Raw genomic sequence first — 17,161 nt, forward strand, 5'->3', positions numbered from 1 at the left:
GGCCCAAAACGTCGACAGCGCTTCTCCCTATAGATGCTGCTGCGTTCCACCAGCATTTTGTGTGTGTTGCCCAAAATTCTCAGTTTAGTTTTGCATCCTATCAATGTCCCACTGTAATCTCTGACAGCCCTCCACACTATCCACAACACCCCCAACCTTTGTGTCATTCAAAATTTACTAACCCATCCCTTCACTTCCTCATCGAGGCCATTTATAAAAATGGCAAAGAGGAGTCCCAGAACAGACTCCTGAAGCACACCACTGGTCACCGACCTCCATGCAGAATATGTGCATCCAACCACTCTTTGCTTTCTGTGGGCAAGCCAATTCTGGATCCACAACGCAAGGCTCCCTTGGATTCTATGCCACCTTACTTTCTCAATAAGCCTTGCATGGGGTACCTTATCAAATGCCTTGCTGAAATCCATACACACTACATCTACTGCTCTGCCTTCATCAATGTGTTTAGTCACATCCTCAAAAAATTCAATCAATCTCATAAGGCACGACCTGCCTTTGACAAAGCCATGCTGGCTATTCCTAATCATACTATGCTGCTCCAAATGTTCATAAATCCCGCCTCTCAGGATCTTCTGCATCATCTTACCAACCACTGAGGTAAGATTCACTGGTCTATAATTTCCTGGGTTATCTCTACTCCCTTTCTTGAATAAGGGAACAACATCCTCAACCCTTCAATCCTCCAGAATCTTTCCCGTCCCCATTGATGATACAAAGATCATTGCCAGATGACCAACTTGTGACTGCAAAATTATTATACCTGGAGAACTTCTATTCACCGCAACGTATTACTTTTAAGGTAAATATTGTCTACTTCTAAAATCAAATGAAGTTAGCATTCAAATGCCCTCAAATTAACCAAGAGAAAAAAAAAAGTGGAACTTACCCATTCGCCCATCCTGAGGTGGACTAATTACTGATAATCTAGGTGGACCCATAGACGAATCAGACTGTAACATGGCAAAAAGATTAAAAATACATGTAATTAAGAAAAGGAATAAACTGTCCATCCTCAAAAGAATATAATTACCCTCGATAAAAAATACAGTTAAAGCAGGCAAAATGGCTAAGTGAAATTTAGAGGGAATCTCACTGAACCTATTATTACAAACATTCCAGCCCTTCTAGTGCAATAAAGAGGAACTCTACACACTAGTTTTATTAGTATTTAACATACATATTTAATGATATGACCACCTGTATCTATATGATTGCCTTTACCCACTTTCAAAGAGCAAATTCCAAAGCTGGAAGGTTATGGTACAGATGGTAATGAATCGTTTGTTACAGAGCTCACCTTGTTATGGGTTCTACATACTTACTTTTCCCGATGAACTTGGTTTTCCATTAAGCTCCATTTTGTGAGCCCTGAGTGGGAAAAGGTATTTAGTTATTTTGACTGAATGGTTTGCAAAAAATAAGTTGCTCTTATTCTGTCAAAAAAAGCTTCCAAATTTAAATGTTAACAGTATTTTGTTGTATTTAACAATAAAACATCTTAATAAGATATTTTAATCAAGGGCATTACTGACAAAATTAATTTTATTCTACAAATCTGAAAACCCTTGAACAAAGTAACTTCTCCCCATTATATGGATTTAAATGCCAGATCATTAATCCAATTTCTGTACCACCAGTCTGGTAACATAACCATTGTACAAACATACCTCTGAATATTTATGCATTTATGTGTTGGCAAAAACAACTTTAAAGTACAAGCTTCACTTTTCATTCCAAAATTACGTAGTTGGTTCAATTTGCAGTATTGTATTTCATTTCTGTTGAAGCACACTGGCTGAGAAATTCAGATGAGTATCGCATAATATTCCTATTAGTGTTGTACATGTGAAAATCAATTTTGCCCAGAGCAGAACATAATTGCTGTGATTTCCAGGTTGAATCGTGCTATGTCACAATTTTAACTAGATATTTCTGATCATGAATCATGTTTCTGTCTACATGCTTTTGCTTCACTTTTGAACCTAGTGGTGTAATTCACAGAGCCACTGGAGAATCAGTTCATCTGATTTAGATTCAGATATATATTACATACAGTATACATCAAAACACACAGTGAAATGCATCATTTGTGTTAACAACTGGCACAACCTAAAGATGTGCTGGGAGCAGCCCTCAAGTGTCGCCACACATACCCACAATGTTCAGCAGAACAACACACAGCCAACAAAACAACAGCAGCAAAACAAGCCCCTCTTCTCCCTCCCACTCACACACACAGACAGGCCGCCTCCAGGCCTCCATCCTCAAATCACTGGCTTGGTCTCGTAGACATCGGGCCTCCAACTTTTATTTATTTATTTACAGATACAGCACAGTAACAGACCCTTCTGGCCCATGGGCCCACATCATTCAATTATCTCGTCGTCGTCATGGCTATCCCTCGAGGTCGAGGATGATGGTCTTCGTTCCGTTGATCTATTTATGGGCTCTCAAGTGGCTTATGAGTACAATCTTGGCCTTGAAAGTTCTTCTGCATTCAGGACAGATAGTTGCAGATGGCAGATTGGGCTTTGGCTGTTGTTGCCTTTCTTTCCATTTTCTTCTCTTTTCTTCTAATTCTGCACACCTATTGGCTTCAGAAGTTGCTGTTCCTTCTCAGATGATGGCTTCCCACAGTTTCCTATCCTTGGCATTGGTTTCCCAATTGTTGATGTCGATGTTACATTTCTTCATGCTGGTTTTGAATCTCTTCTGTTGTCCGCCTCTTTTACCTTTGCCTTCTTTAAGCTGGAAGTAGAAGATTTGTTTCGGCAGACGTTCACCTTTCATCCGAGCAACATGACCGCTTCATCTTAGTTGGTTCTTGATGACGTAGGCTTCAATGCTCATTGTTTTTGCATCATTTAGCACGCTGACGTTGGTTCTTCTATCTTCCCAGCTGATATTTAAGATATTTCAAAGACAGCGTTGATGAAACTTTTCAAGCGCCTTCAGATGTCATTGGTATGTTGTCCGGGTTTTTGATGCTTACAGGTGCGTTGGGATCACCACTGCTTTGTACACTAACATTTTGGTGTCTGTTTGGATGTCAGCGATCATAAAGGAGTCTTGTTCGGAGACGTCCAAAAGCTGTTCCATTGCATTTAAGATGATGTTGTATCTCATCATTAAGGTCGACACTGAAGCAGAGGTGACTTCCAAAGAACAGAAAGTGGTCCACGTTTTACAGGATTGTTTTGCCAAGTTGAATTGTTGGTTCTATCCAATTTGTCTCAGTTGGTGACGGTTGGTAGATGATCTCAGTCTTCTTGGAATTGATGGTAAGTCCAAGTTGCATGTATGCACAGTTGAAGGCAGTCAGAATCTGTTTTAGGTGGTTTTCTGAGAGAGCTGTTGTCATCTGTGTATTGGAACTCGATGAGGGAACTTGTGGATGTTTTTTTTTTGGACTTGAGATGGGCAAGATTGAAAAGTCTGCCATCTGTTCTGTAGACAATTTCGATTCCTGGGGGTAGATCATCCTTGAAGATGTGGATGGTTGTCGCAATGAAGATGGTGAACAAAGTTGGGGCAATCAAGCATCCCTGTTTTACTCCTGATCTGACTTGAAAAGGCTCACAGTCACAATTGCTGACCATAACTGTGGCAAGCAATTATACCCATGTGACCAATTAACCTACTACCCTGTACTTCTTTGGAATGTCGGAGGAAACCAGAGCACCGAGAGGAAACCCACGTGGTCACAGGAAGAATGTACAAAGCAGGAGTGAACCCAGTTTACTGGATATGCCAACGGAGGGGACTCAACATAGGACCTCAACTTTTGGACCTGCCAACCTCAGGGTTCAACCTTCAGGCTTTAAGTTTTGTTATCAACCCCAGAACTTGCAGATCAAGGAACTCTGAACTCCAGACTCACACTGACCTCTGACCCTGGGACTTTCCAACCTTGGGGGAGGGGCAGGTATTATTCCTAGCCCCAGAATTAACAGACTTGCAGACTTCAGGCTTCTAACTACCAGAAACACTGGCACAACGGTATCAAACATTGGGCTTCGACTTCTGGACTTGGCGGAATTAGCCTTCAACCTTCAACATCCAATATCAAACCCAGGACTCGCCGATCACAGGGCTTTCAACTTCAGGCTTTGAACTCCAGACTCACATGGACTTCCAAACGCAGTGTCTGCTGACCTGGGCGCAGTGGTCACTAGTCCTCGTGTCTACTGCCTGTACAAGTTGGCAAGTCCTGGGACTTGTCAATATGAGGGAACTTGCCGAGCTAGGGCCTCACCAACTGTTGTCCACTGGACCTGCCGACCTCAGTTACTGACCACAGAGAGCCCTGGTCAACCTGCACCAGGACCACAGCCCTCCATATCCTTACTAACCATATACCTAACTTCTCTTAAATGTTGAAATCGAGTTTGCATGCACCACTTGTGCTGGTAGCTCATTCAACACATTCACTACCCTCTGAGTGAAGTTTCCCCTCATGTTACCCTAAAAATTCTCACCTTTCAACCCTTAACCTATGATCTCCAATATAGTCCCACCCAACTACTGTGGGGGAGAAAAGGTGTAGGTAGGAAGTGATGTAGATCTACTGTTCTGTCATTGTGAAACCTCAGGCTTTGGGGTAGTAGATCTACTGTTCAACTTGAAGTACATTACCTATATGGAGTCATTTGATCTTGTCACACATTCTAATAATATTCCTTCCTCCATTGCCTATCAATCTCAGCCAACTTCATCTTCTTAATATTCTGCCAAATCTCCATTCAGTGATCTTTCATCCCCAAGATCACAAACCAATGTCTCCTCACCAGGCCATATTTTGACATGATATGCCAATAATATCCCAGATCGGCCATGCCTCTCAAAAAGTGCATACCTAGACTTTACCTCCTTACTGGACTTTATTACTATTTTTCTTTAGAAGAGCTCATTCAGAAACTTTCACACCCTGATACTCAAGCACTAATGAATTTTCAAAAAACAGGCCCATGAACATATAAATCATTGAGTGACAATAATCTCATGCTAAAAACTTAACACCACTCAAGACTCAGGATAGTTTACTGATTGGGCCTTATATGCTTCCCATTGTAGTCTGCACTACAGCATTAGTAAGTGTATTCCAGGCATGCAACTGTCCAGGTATGGTGGAGATGAAAAATAACGCATCAGTGGGCAAGGTGTTAGCGTTAGGACCTGTGAAAGGGTCACCTTGACGTGGGGATTAGTAAAGATCGTGAGAAAAACAGATATGCCCAGCATCATGTTCCAAAGCTACCATCTTAACATAACATACTTTTCACTGGTGGATGGTCTTGACTGTGGAACTGAAAAGTACACTGCTGATTTCATGGAAGGTGCTAATGAATAAACAAAATAGTTGCATGTTAACATTTGAAGTTACATTACATTTTTTGAACAATATTGTGCAAAATGTGCACAAAAATTAATAAACACCATTATTAATAGCATAGTGGCAAGTGAAATGTGTTGCAGAAACACGTTAAAATCAACTTATTAAAGGCCTACTACTTCTTGTTTCTTACCAGAATAAAATAGAAATTATGCCTTTTCTTTACACAGCAATTGGAAAGCCTATTGATATATCTTGGTTTATTAAAACAGTGAGATGAAGAATAATTATTTAGTATTGCAATCCTTGTTACTTCAATTATATTTTCTTTCATGTACATTTAGCTTTAGCTCAATTACAACTGAAACCTATTTAAAAGGTAAAAAATTCACTTTTTCTAATACCTCCTGCTTGAATTTCAACTCATCCTGAACCCTGTTGATTCCTTCCAGTGTTAAAATAAACAGAAACACATATATCACCCTAGCCCTTAGGGAACTACACTGGCTTCCTAGTGCATTTTCTTCAGAATTCAATAGTTATTACAAATTAATATGATTCATTTCATATGTTGTGTCAACTCTGGCTCATGTTGGTAGTATTCTCAACTCCAATCCCAAGGGGTATGTCTTTAATTTCATCTCTTGCTTGTAAAATATTAACAGAATTCCACCATGACATCCAACAACTTTGATTCTAACAACAAACGTCTCTCTCACCTTTAATATTCTGGAATGACCAAAAGTTTAACTGGACCAGCCAATAAAATACTGTAGCTACAAGGACATTTAAAAATAAAATGAATCTTGCAGTGAATGACTCACCACATAATATCCTTCACCTAGTCAGGGAGAGCGAGGAGGTGATAGAGAGGAATTATAGGCAGGTGGTCACATCAGGGCCATGGGAGACAGACAAGTGGGTCACAGTCAGGAGGGGGAAGGGGAAGGGTCAGGTACTAGAGAGTACCCCTGTAGCTGTACCCCTTAATAATAAGTACTCCTGTTGGGGACAGCCTACCTGAGGGAAGTAGCAGTGGCCGTGCCTCTGGCACAGAGTCCGGCCCTGTGGCTCAGATGGGTAGGGAAGGGAAGAGGAAGGCAGTAGTGATAAGGGACTCTATAGTTAGGGGGTCAGACAGGCGATTCTGTGGACGCAGGAAAGAAACTCGGATGGTAGTTTGCCTCCCAGGTGCCACGGTCTGGGATGTTTCGGATTGCGTCCAAGATATCCTTCAACGGTGGTGGAGGCAGATAAGATAGGGTCTTTTAAGAGACTTTTAGATAAGTACATGGAGCTTAGTAAAATAGAGGGCTAAGGTAAGACTAATAATTTCTAAAGTAGGGACATGTTTGGCACAACTTTGTGGGCCGAAGGGCCTGTATTGTGCTGTAGGTTTTCTATGTTTCTATCCTCTTCACCATAGGCAAAACTCTAATCAAGAATGCAATGGAATACTCTCTATCTGCCTGGATCAGCACAGTCCCAACATTCAACAAGCTTGCCACCATCAAGAACAGAGTAGCCTCCTTTGATTGACACTTCATCCACCACCCTATACATTCATTCCCTTCACTATCAATGCATAGTGTCATGTGTGCCATCTAAACAAAGGAATACCAATATATTTCGGCCAGGATATTAAGTGTATGGAAGGTAATTTGCATGCATTCTTATGCATCTGCTATCATGTCTCAATAAGTAGCAGAAGCTGTAGGATTGTGAAAGGTGGTTGAAATGTTCCTTTTTGAAATTGCTTGAATGCATGTGGACCAGATCAATTAAACACACAATTTCATTCTGGATTGAATTAAGATTTGTGAATGTTGTTTGAACTGCATTCTCTAAGGCAAGTGGAAAGTATTCCATCACATTACTGATTTGCCTTGTAGGATGTAAAAACCTGAAGAGAGTAGTGAACACTGCCTAATATCACCAACACATCCTACTCCATTACTGGTAATATCTACAGAAGCTCCCTCAGAAAGGCAACATCTATCATCAAAGATTCCCACCATCTTTTCGCAACTACCATTCGGTAGAGGGCCTGAAGTCCCACACCACCTTTTTAAAATAGCTAATTCACTTCAACCATTCAGTTTTAACCCTAATAACTACAGGTGAGCACACTATGACCACTTCCCACTAAATGGGCTTCCTTTGTTCTAATTGTGTTTTCTTGTACAATTAAGTATAATTTATGTTTAATTTATATTTTGGTTGTGAATGTCTACTTTTGATGCTGCGTGCCTGTGATGCTGCCTCAGATAAGTTCTTCATCACATCTGTGCATACATGTACTTGTGCATGTGACAATAAACTCAAGCTTTGACTTTGAGGTTGTGAAAGGACATCAGGAGTCAGTAGATGGAGTTACTCTATATTGAAAAAGACATGATTCTGGCAATTACAGGGTTGATACATTTGGCATCAAGACTGGAAAATGCTTGAGTGAAAAAACATTAAAGAATACCAGAGGTATTAGGGGAAAATTCAAAACCACTGTGTAAAACGCCTCAATCCAGGCCAACATGCATTAAATTATGAAAATTTGTTGGATAATGGGATTTCGGAAATTGTGCAACCTCATTTTCAGTCAAAATCAGATATTACATTTTTGTAGTAACAGCCCAGGTCTTGGGATCAAAAATATCCATAAACATTCAAAAATATTCCCTGTAAATTCAGACAGGGAATGTTCACCATAAGAAGTGACTAGTATTAAATATGTATCATTAAAACACTGTTCCATATAGCTCTCTCCTATGCAATTCAAAAAGAAAGTACTTTTTAATACACAATAGGAACATCTTTACCTTGAATCTGTTTGCACATATCTAAATTTGACATTCACCAAAGTATAAAGTATTCTGTTATGCAATACAGATATTCATCATTCTGATACACAGAAAAATTATGTGAAATAATATTAGCAGAGTATTAGATGAAGACCTGATTACTAAAATTATCTAAGGATGTAATTAATGATTAGGATTCAAAGAGAGCTTGAACTGAAACTACAAAAAAAAGGTCAAACAAAAATGTATCATGCTTTTAGATTATTTATCTATGGCAACTAGGGAAGTTAAGAGATTTTCAGATGAAAACAAAAATGCTCAACAAGGTTATCAACTATGCAAGTTATAAGACTCCAGTAACTCTCAAAAATATCACTATAAAATATTCATCAAAGCCAATGGTCTTATGTTATGTTGCATGATATAGGAAACACAACTCTTGAGTATTACACTCATACGACTAAACATTTATTTAAAGTATATGCAGATATAATCCAGGTTTTAAGACTGCAAATGTATCAATTGGATAAAAGCAAAAATAGTTTATGGGAACCAGGGATATAATTATGAGCTCAGGAAGTCATAAAAAAAAGTTAATCGAAAATGAGTAAACTTATGAAACGGTCGATTCCAATGCAAAAACATTCTAGTTTAACAAGTAATGGTATATGTGTTTTAGGTCAGGATTGGCAGAGATATGGAATTGAATAACAAAAAGTTTGGAAAGGATGAATGTTTTTCTATTCTCATTTTCACTTATTTTATTTTAAGATCCAACAGAAATGCCATTCAAATTTAAAAAACAGCTGCAGAATTCATTTGTTGTTCAAATGATCAGAAAATAATAATTCATACCATATATTCAAAAAAGGTGCTGAAAACTAACTTCCACCCAATGAACCTCCCTCCAGAATGGATCATTAAAAAACAAATAATTCCATTTTAAATAAGTTACCACTGCTTCTAGGTCAAACAACAATAAGGTTAAAACAAATCACTGAAGTTAGTAAGGAGGTAGTGATTTTAACCTGGATTTTGAAAGCTTGATGATTGTTGGGAGGAAGGAAAGACTAAAAAAAAACTTACATTCAATTCAAGTTCATGTATACCACCAAACCAAACAATGTTCCTCCAAACTAAAGTCGATGTGAGAGCATCCTTCAGGAAGGTGAACCCATGGAAAGCATCCGACCCAGATGGGATACCTGGACAAGTACTAAAAGACCTGTGCTGATCAACTGGCTGGACTATTCACTGCTACCTTTAACCTCTCACTTTGGCACTGAGATACCCACCTGCCTAAGAACGTGGTAAACTGCCTCAATGACTATTGTTCAGCAACACCTACATTCACTGTGATGAGCTGCTTTGAGAGGTTGGTGATGAAAAATATCAACTCCCACCTAATTAGTGACTTGAATCTACTCCAATTTCCCTACCATCACACCAGGTCAACAGCAGATGCCATTTCAATGGTTCTTCACTCAATCCTGAAACAGCTGGACAGTGAAGGAGCATACATCAAAATGCTCTTCATTGACTGCAGCTTGAGATTCAATACTACCATCCCCTCAATAGAAATCAATAAGCTTTCATTTCCAGGCTTCAACACCACCTTGTGCAATTTGATCCTCAACTTCCTCACTTGCAGATCCCAGTCAGTCAGTTTGGATTGGCAACAACATCTCTTACATAATCTCCCTCAGCACAGGTCCACAAGTCTGTGTGCTTAGCTCCTTGCTACACTCATTTCAATTCTTCACCTGCAGCCTATTTAACTCCAACTCTCATTCATAATCCTTGTTCACCCATAGGATCAGCCAACTTCAACCAGTTGCTTGTAGTCTTCAGTTACCTTGCTGCCGGTCAGTTTAGTATCTGTTCTTGCTTGTTTTTTTGTCCTTCATGGCATGTTATTTTGAAATTTATTATTGAATTCACCATTCACCACTACATCTTCTCTGCTGCTCTGTGCTCGGGTCAGACTTACTCTACATTTCCTGACAGGATGAGTGAAAGAGCAAATGACCCAGCAGAATTTGCCTGCTGAAAGGAAGCCATCTGTTGATAGGAGCACATGATCGAGAAGGAGCAAGAAACCATTAACCATCATCTCATTACTCTCAACCAACCAACCCCTAGTGCACCTTACAATTCGAGCTCCAGCCATCTCTGTATGTTATGGACTATGTCAAGATTAGCTTTGTCATTTCTCTCTTGACTGGGCCCCTGCTAACTGGGTCTACCAATACCCCACTTGCAACAAATATGAAGATTTTACTACTGAAGTGTGCTGGGTTATTAACCATCCGGGAAGTGGAAGTAAGTTGGTAAATCAGATACTTCGCCTGCTTCAAGGCTCACCCTCAGAGCTGGATTAAGTGTGCTGGAATGTAGAAGTACTGCTGGCCCATTACCATCACAGCCTCTCGGAGCACTTGGAAAAATGAGTTGAGTCCCCATGAGATGTCCATCAACTAGAAAGCACACCGTGACGGCTCTATACAAAGTGCTTGAGCCTACTCGGAGAAAGGCCATCTTAGATTGAATGTTGTGCAATAACCCAGACCTTAGTAGAGAGCTTGATGCAAAGAAAGCCTTAGGAGGCAGTGATCATAATATGATTGAATTCATACTGCAATTTGAGAGGGAGAAGCATAAGTCACATGTATCAGTAACACAATGAAATAAAGGGAATTACAGAGGTATGAGAGAGGAGCTTGCCCAGGTGGACTGGAGGAGGATACTGGCAGGGATAATGGCAGAGCAGAGATAGTTTAAGCTTCTGGGAATAGTTAACAAAGAACAAGATAGATATATCCCACAGAAGTTCTCAAATGGCAGGAGCAGGCAACCATAGTTGACAAGGAAAAAGGATTGCATAAAAACTAAGAAAAGGGCATATTAAGGTAGGAAAAGTGAGTGGGAAGTTGGATGATTGGGAGGTATTAAAATCCAACAAAAGGCAACTAAAAAGCTATAAATAGAGAAAAGATGAAATATAAGGGCAAACAAGCCAATAATATAAAGCAGGATATTAAAAGATTTTTCAGTTACATAAAGAATAAAAGGGAGGTTGCCTGGAGCATGCCATATGAAAACAGGTTTTCCTTGCAGCAACAGAGGATGAGAGGTGACCTGATAGAGGTATATAAGATGCTGAGAGGCATTGATTGTGTGGATAGTCAGAGGATTTTTCCCAGGGCTGAAATTGTTGCCACAAGAGGACACAGGTTTAAGGTGCTGGGGAGTAGGTACAGAGGAGATGTCAGTGGTAATTTTTTTACTCAGAGTGGTGAGTGCGTGGAATGGGCTGCCAGCAACAGTGGTGGAGGCGGATACAATAGGGTCTTTTAAGAGACTTTTGGATAGGTACATAGAGCTTAGAAAAATAGACAGCTATGGGGAAGTCTACTGATTTCTAAGGTAGAACTTTGGTACAACTTTGCGGGCCAAAAAACCTGTATTGTGCTGTAGGCTTTCTATGTTTCTATGAGGTGAAAGTTGATATTAGGCCACTGAAAAATAATGCTGGTGAGGTAGTAATAGGGTCCAAAAATAGCAGATGAACTTAATGAGTACTTTGCATCAGACTTCACTGTGAAAGACACTAGTAGCGTGCCAGAGGTCTGTGAGTATCAGGGAACAGGAGTGAGTGCTGTTGCTATTACAATGAAAAAGTGCTAGGCAAACCCAAGGGCCTTAAGGTGGATAAGTCACCTGGACTAGATGAACTACATCCCAGAGCCCTGAGAGAGGTTGCTGAAGAGATAACAGATGCATTGGTCATGATCTTTCAAGAATCACTTTATTCTGGCATAATCCCAGAGGACTGGAAGATTACAAATGTCACTCCACTCTTTTAGAAGGGAGGAAAGCAAAAGAAAGATTATAATAGGCCAGTTAGTCTAACCTCAGTGGTTAGGAAAGTGTTGGACTCGATTATTAAAGATGAAGTTTCGGGGTACTTGGAGACTAATGATAAAATAAGTCAAAGTCACCGTGGTTTCTGTAAAGGGAAATCTTGCCTGACAAATCTGTTAAATTTTCTTCAAGGAAGTAACAAGCTAGGAGGACAAAGGAGAGGAAGTGGATGTCGTTTAGTTGGCTTTTCAGAAGGCATTTGATAAGTGCCACACATGAGGCTATTAACAAGATAAAATCCTATGGTGTTACAGGAAAGATACTGGCATGAATAGAGCAATGGCTGACATGGAGGAGGCAGCAAGTGGGAATAAAAGGGGCCTTTTCCGGTTAGCTGCTAGTGACTAGTGGTGTTCCTAAGGGGTCAGTATTGGGACCGCTACTTTTTGCATTGTTTGTCAATGATTTAGGTAGTGGAATTGATGGCTTTGTGGCAAAGTTTGCGGATGATATGAAGATAGGTGGAAGGGTAGGTAGTTCAGAGGAAGCAATGCTTAGATAAATTGGAAGAATGGACAATAAAGTGCTGGATAGAATACAGTGTTGGGAAATGTATGACAATGCATTTTGGTAAAAGGAACAATAGTGCAGATTATATATTTGGGGAGAAAATTTAAACATCAGAAGTGCAGAAAGACTTGGGAGTCCTTGTCGGAAAAAACTCCCAAAAGGTTAATTTACAGGTTGAGTCTGTGGTAAAGAAAGCATATGCAATTTTGACATTTATTTCAAGGGGAATAGAATATAAAATCAAGGAGATAATGCTGAGTCTTTATCAAGACACTACTCAGGCACACTTGGAGTACTGTCAACAGTTTTGGGTTCCATATCTCAGAAAGGATGTGTTGTCATTGGAGAGAGTCCAGAAGAGGTTCACGATGATGATTCCAGGAATGAAGCAGTTAACATATGAGGAGTATTTGGCAACTTTGGGCCTGTACTCACTGGAATTTAGAAGAATGCAGGGAGATCTTATTGGAACCTACCAAATTTTGAAAGGGCTAAATAAGGTAGAAGTGGAGTGGATGTTTCTTGGTGGGGGTATCCAGAACTAGAGGGCACAGCCTCAAAATCGAGCGTCAACCTTTTAGACAGACATACTTTATTGATCCTGAGGGAAATTGGGTTTTGTTACAGTCGCACCAATCAAGAATAGTGTAGAAATACAGCAATATAAAACCATAAATAATTAAATAATAAGTTAATTATGCCAAGTGGAAATTAGTACAGGACCAGCGTATTGGCTCAGGGTATCTGACACTCCGAGGGAGGAGTTGTAAAGTTTGATGGCCAAAGGCAGGAATGACTTCCTATGACGCTCAGTGTTGCATCTCGGTGGAATGACTCTCTGGCTGAATGTACTCCTGTGCCTAACCAGTACATTATGGAGTGGATGGGAGACATTGTCCAAGATGGCATGTAACTTGGACAGCATCCTCTTTTCAGACACCACCGTCAGAGAGTCCAGTTCCACCCCCACAACATCACTGGCCTTACGAATGAGTTTGTAGATTCTGTTGCTGTCTGCTACCCTCAGCCTGCTGCCCCAGCACACAACAGCAAACATGATAGCACTGGCCACCACAGACTCGTAGAACATCCTCAGCATCGTCCGGCAGATGTTAAAGGACCTCAGTCTCCGCAGGAAATAGAGACAGCTCTGACCCTTCTTGTAGACAGCCTCAGTGTTCTTTGACCAGTCCAGTTTATTGTCAATTCATATCCCCAGGTATTTGTAATTCTCCACCATGTCCACACTGACCACTTGGATGGAAACAGGGGTCACCGGTGCCTTAGCCCTCCTTAGTCTTTTGCACATTAAGCTGCAGAAGATTCTGCTCACACCATGTGACAAAGTTTCCCACCGTAGCCCTGTACTCAGCCTCATCTCCCTTGCTGATGCATCCAACTATGGCAGAGTCATCAGAAAACTTCTGAAGATGGCAAGACTCTGTGCAGTAGTTGAAGTCCGAGGTGTAGATGGTGAAGAGAAAGGGAGACAGGACAGTCCCCTGTGGAGCCCCAGTGCTGCTTACCACTCCGTCTGACACACAATGTTGCAAGCGCACGTACTGTGGTCTGCCAGTCAGGTAATCAATAATCCATGACACCAGGGCAGATGGTGTTGAATGCACTGGAGAAGTCAAAAAACATGACCCTCACAGTGCTCTCTGGCTTGTCCAGGTGGTCATAGACACAGTTCAGCAGGTAGACGATGGCATCCTCAACTCCTAGTCGGGGCTGGTAGGCAAACTGGAGGAGGTCTAAGTGTGGCCTAACCATAGGCCCGAGCTGCTCTAGAACAAGTCTCTCCAGGGTCTTCATGATGTGGGAGGTCAATGCCGCCGGTCTGTAGTCATTGGAGCCACTGGGGCAGTCTTTGGTACAGGGACAGAGGTAAAGAGTAATTTTTTTTTAAGCCAGAGAGTAGTGAATCTGTGCAATGTTCTCCACAAACTGCAGCAGAGGCCAAGTCCATGGGTATATTTAAAGCAGTAGTTGATAGTTTCCTGATTGGTCAGGGCATCAAAGGATATGGCAAGAAGGCAGATGTATGGGGTTGAGTGGGATCCAGGATCAGCCATTATAGAATGGCAGAATAGACTCGATGGGCTGAATGGCCTAATTCTGCTCCTATGTCTTATGGTCTATACATACAGGAGGCTCTGGTGGATTCCAGTGCAGCAGGCAGCTTTCTGGCTTGGGCTCTCTACCAAGCCTATCACTCACCCCTTCTACATCACAGCCATTGACAGACGTTCCTGGAGATCTGGGATGCTCAGAGCATGCACACGGCCTATGCATGTGAGCATCAGAGAACACCACGAGTTCATCCAATTCCTCCTTATTGTTTCACCCGACACTCTTCTCGAGTTACTCCTGGCTCTCCACTCACGAGCCTCACTTCACCTAGTAATCCAGTTCACTACTGATTCAGAGACTGACCTGCCAGACAACTTGCCTGGAATCCCTGCTGACTTCACCTCGTAAATTTGTTGAGACAGAGTAAACTCCTGACCACACCAAACTCCCAAAGGAATATCATGACTTAGCCAGCACCTTCAATAAAAAGGGAAGCCAGCATCCTGAAGCCTCACAGACCACACAATTGTGCAATCGACCTCTTTCTGAACACCATCGCTCCCCTAGATAGTTTGTTCTCCTTCTCCCCTCCTGAGACCCAAACCATGAATGACTACATCACTGAAGTTCTACAGCAGTTCTACAATTCTACATTCAACCATTCCAGTCCCCAGCTAGTGCCCAATTCTTCTTTATGTCAATAAGATGAGGGTCTTCATCCGTGCTCTACCGTGGACTCAAAAAAATCACATTAAGAACTGCTACCCTTGACAGACAGCATATTCAAAGTACTCCGCGTGGCCTAGATCTTCAACAAACTGGATCTACAGAGTGAGTACAACCTGATCTGCATCCGCCATGTGGATGAGTGGAAGACAGTGTTCATAACCCCCTCTGGCCACTATGAATACTTGCTGATGTCTTTCCAACCTTCAATGAGATCCTCCAAGACACTAACAGGTATGTGTTAGTCTAACTCAAAGACATCCTCATCTTCTTCAAGGGCACCCAAGTCAACGCATGTCACATCCATTCAGTACTCCAGCATCTCAAGAACCTGATGTGCTGCAAGTTAGGAAAATGCCAATTCCACACCCCAGACATTTCCTTCCTGGGTTACATCCAAAGCATTACCATAGACGCAGAGAAAGTATGACTGTCATTGAATGGCCTTGACTGCGCTCCCACAAGCAGCTACATTGCTTCTAGGACTTCTCCAAATTTAACTGTCATTTCATCAGCAATACAGCCAAATTGCTGCTGCTCTCACCTACCTCACAGATAAAATGGTTTGCTGTTGCGGACTATGCTTTTCAGGAGCTCAAGGGATGCTTCACCACTGCCATCCAAACCCTTCCAGACCTTTTATGGTAGAGGAGGACGCATCTGACATGGGTGCCAGAGTCATTCTCTCCCAGGACTGGACGGGAAGACACACGCTTGTGCAAGTTCAATTCTACACAGCATCTTTTTTATGGCGAAGCAGTTAGAAAGCTACTTGCCATTAAATAGTCCTTGGAGGAATAGAGACATTAGCTGATGGGAAACACCAAGCCCTTCCTGATCTGGACTGACTACCAGAACCTCATACATTCAGCAGAACCACCAACTCAGCCCAAGACAGGCTGGCTGGGCCCTCTTCAAGCAATTCAACTTGTCCATCTCCTACTGACTGGGCTCAAAGTGCACTTACAGCAGACACCTTGTCACGACAGTTCAACCCAGTTAAAAAGGAGATCAACCTTCAGCTCATCATTCCATTCTTCCAGATCCTCGCACCAATTATCTTGGACCTTGAGAACTAGATCCACCAGGCCCTAAGCACAAGCCTGCACTGACCAACACACCTGACAGCCACATGTACATGCCAGCAGTGGAAGGCACTCTAGAGGGCCAACTCCTCACACTTCTCCAGCTATGTCGGTGCACGACAAACTCTGAATTTTCTGTAATGCCAGTTCTGGTGGCCCATCATGTTTGCAGATTTAAGTCAGTTCCTTGCTGCCTGACCTCAATGTGCCAAGTCCAATTCTTCCAACCAACAATCCCCAGGACTCCTGTGGCCCCTGCTGGTCCCTTGATGCCCATGGTCCCACATCACTACGAATTTCATCACTGGTTTGTCAACTTCTGATGGGAATATAGTGATCAATAGTGGTGGACTGGTTCTTCAAAGGGCCCACTTCATTGCCCTCCCCAAACTTCCATCAGCCATCGAAATGGCAGAACTGTTTCTCCAACATGTGGTTTGCCACCATAGCTTCCCTAAGGACATTGTGTCCCTTCGGGGCTCACAATTCATCTCTCTCTTTTGGTGTGCCTTCTGCTCCCTCCTCAGCACTTCAGTGGGTTTGTTCTCTGGCGATCGTCCATAGACCAATGGTCAGTCAGAGAAAGCCAATCAGCAAATGGAGAAGTTTCTGCAATGCTTTGCAGCCTTTAACCATTCCACATGGAAGGAGTGTGGCTGAACGGTAACACAATCTACACACCTGTCAGGATA

At 41.8% G+C, this 17,161-nt stretch overlaps 1 protein-coding gene across 1 annotated transcript in view; it reads right to left on the reverse strand.

The window, feature by feature from the left end:
- rnf212 (ring finger protein 212) overlaps window positions 1-17,161 on the reverse strand; it is a 77,590-nt gene that overhangs the window by 6,456 nt on the left and 53,973 nt on the right. The window contains exons 9-11 of the mRNA XM_073041895.1: window positions 5,297-5,360; window positions 1,344-1,389; window positions 908-971 (exon numbers count right to left, since the gene is read on the reverse strand). Of these exons, the coding sequence (XP_072897996.1) occupies window positions 908-971; window positions 1,344-1,389; window positions 5,297-5,360 (174 nt within the window). The remainder of the gene's footprint in view (window positions 1-907; window positions 972-1,343; window positions 1,390-5,296; window positions 5,361-17,161) is intronic.

This window comes from Hemitrygon akajei, chromosome 4 (assembly GCF_048418815.1).
Source record: "Hemitrygon akajei chromosome 4, sHemAka1.3, whole genome shotgun sequence".
In the NCBI taxonomy this organism is placed as follows: Eukaryota; Metazoa; Chordata; class Chondrichthyes; order Myliobatiformes; family Dasyatidae; genus Hemitrygon; species Hemitrygon akajei.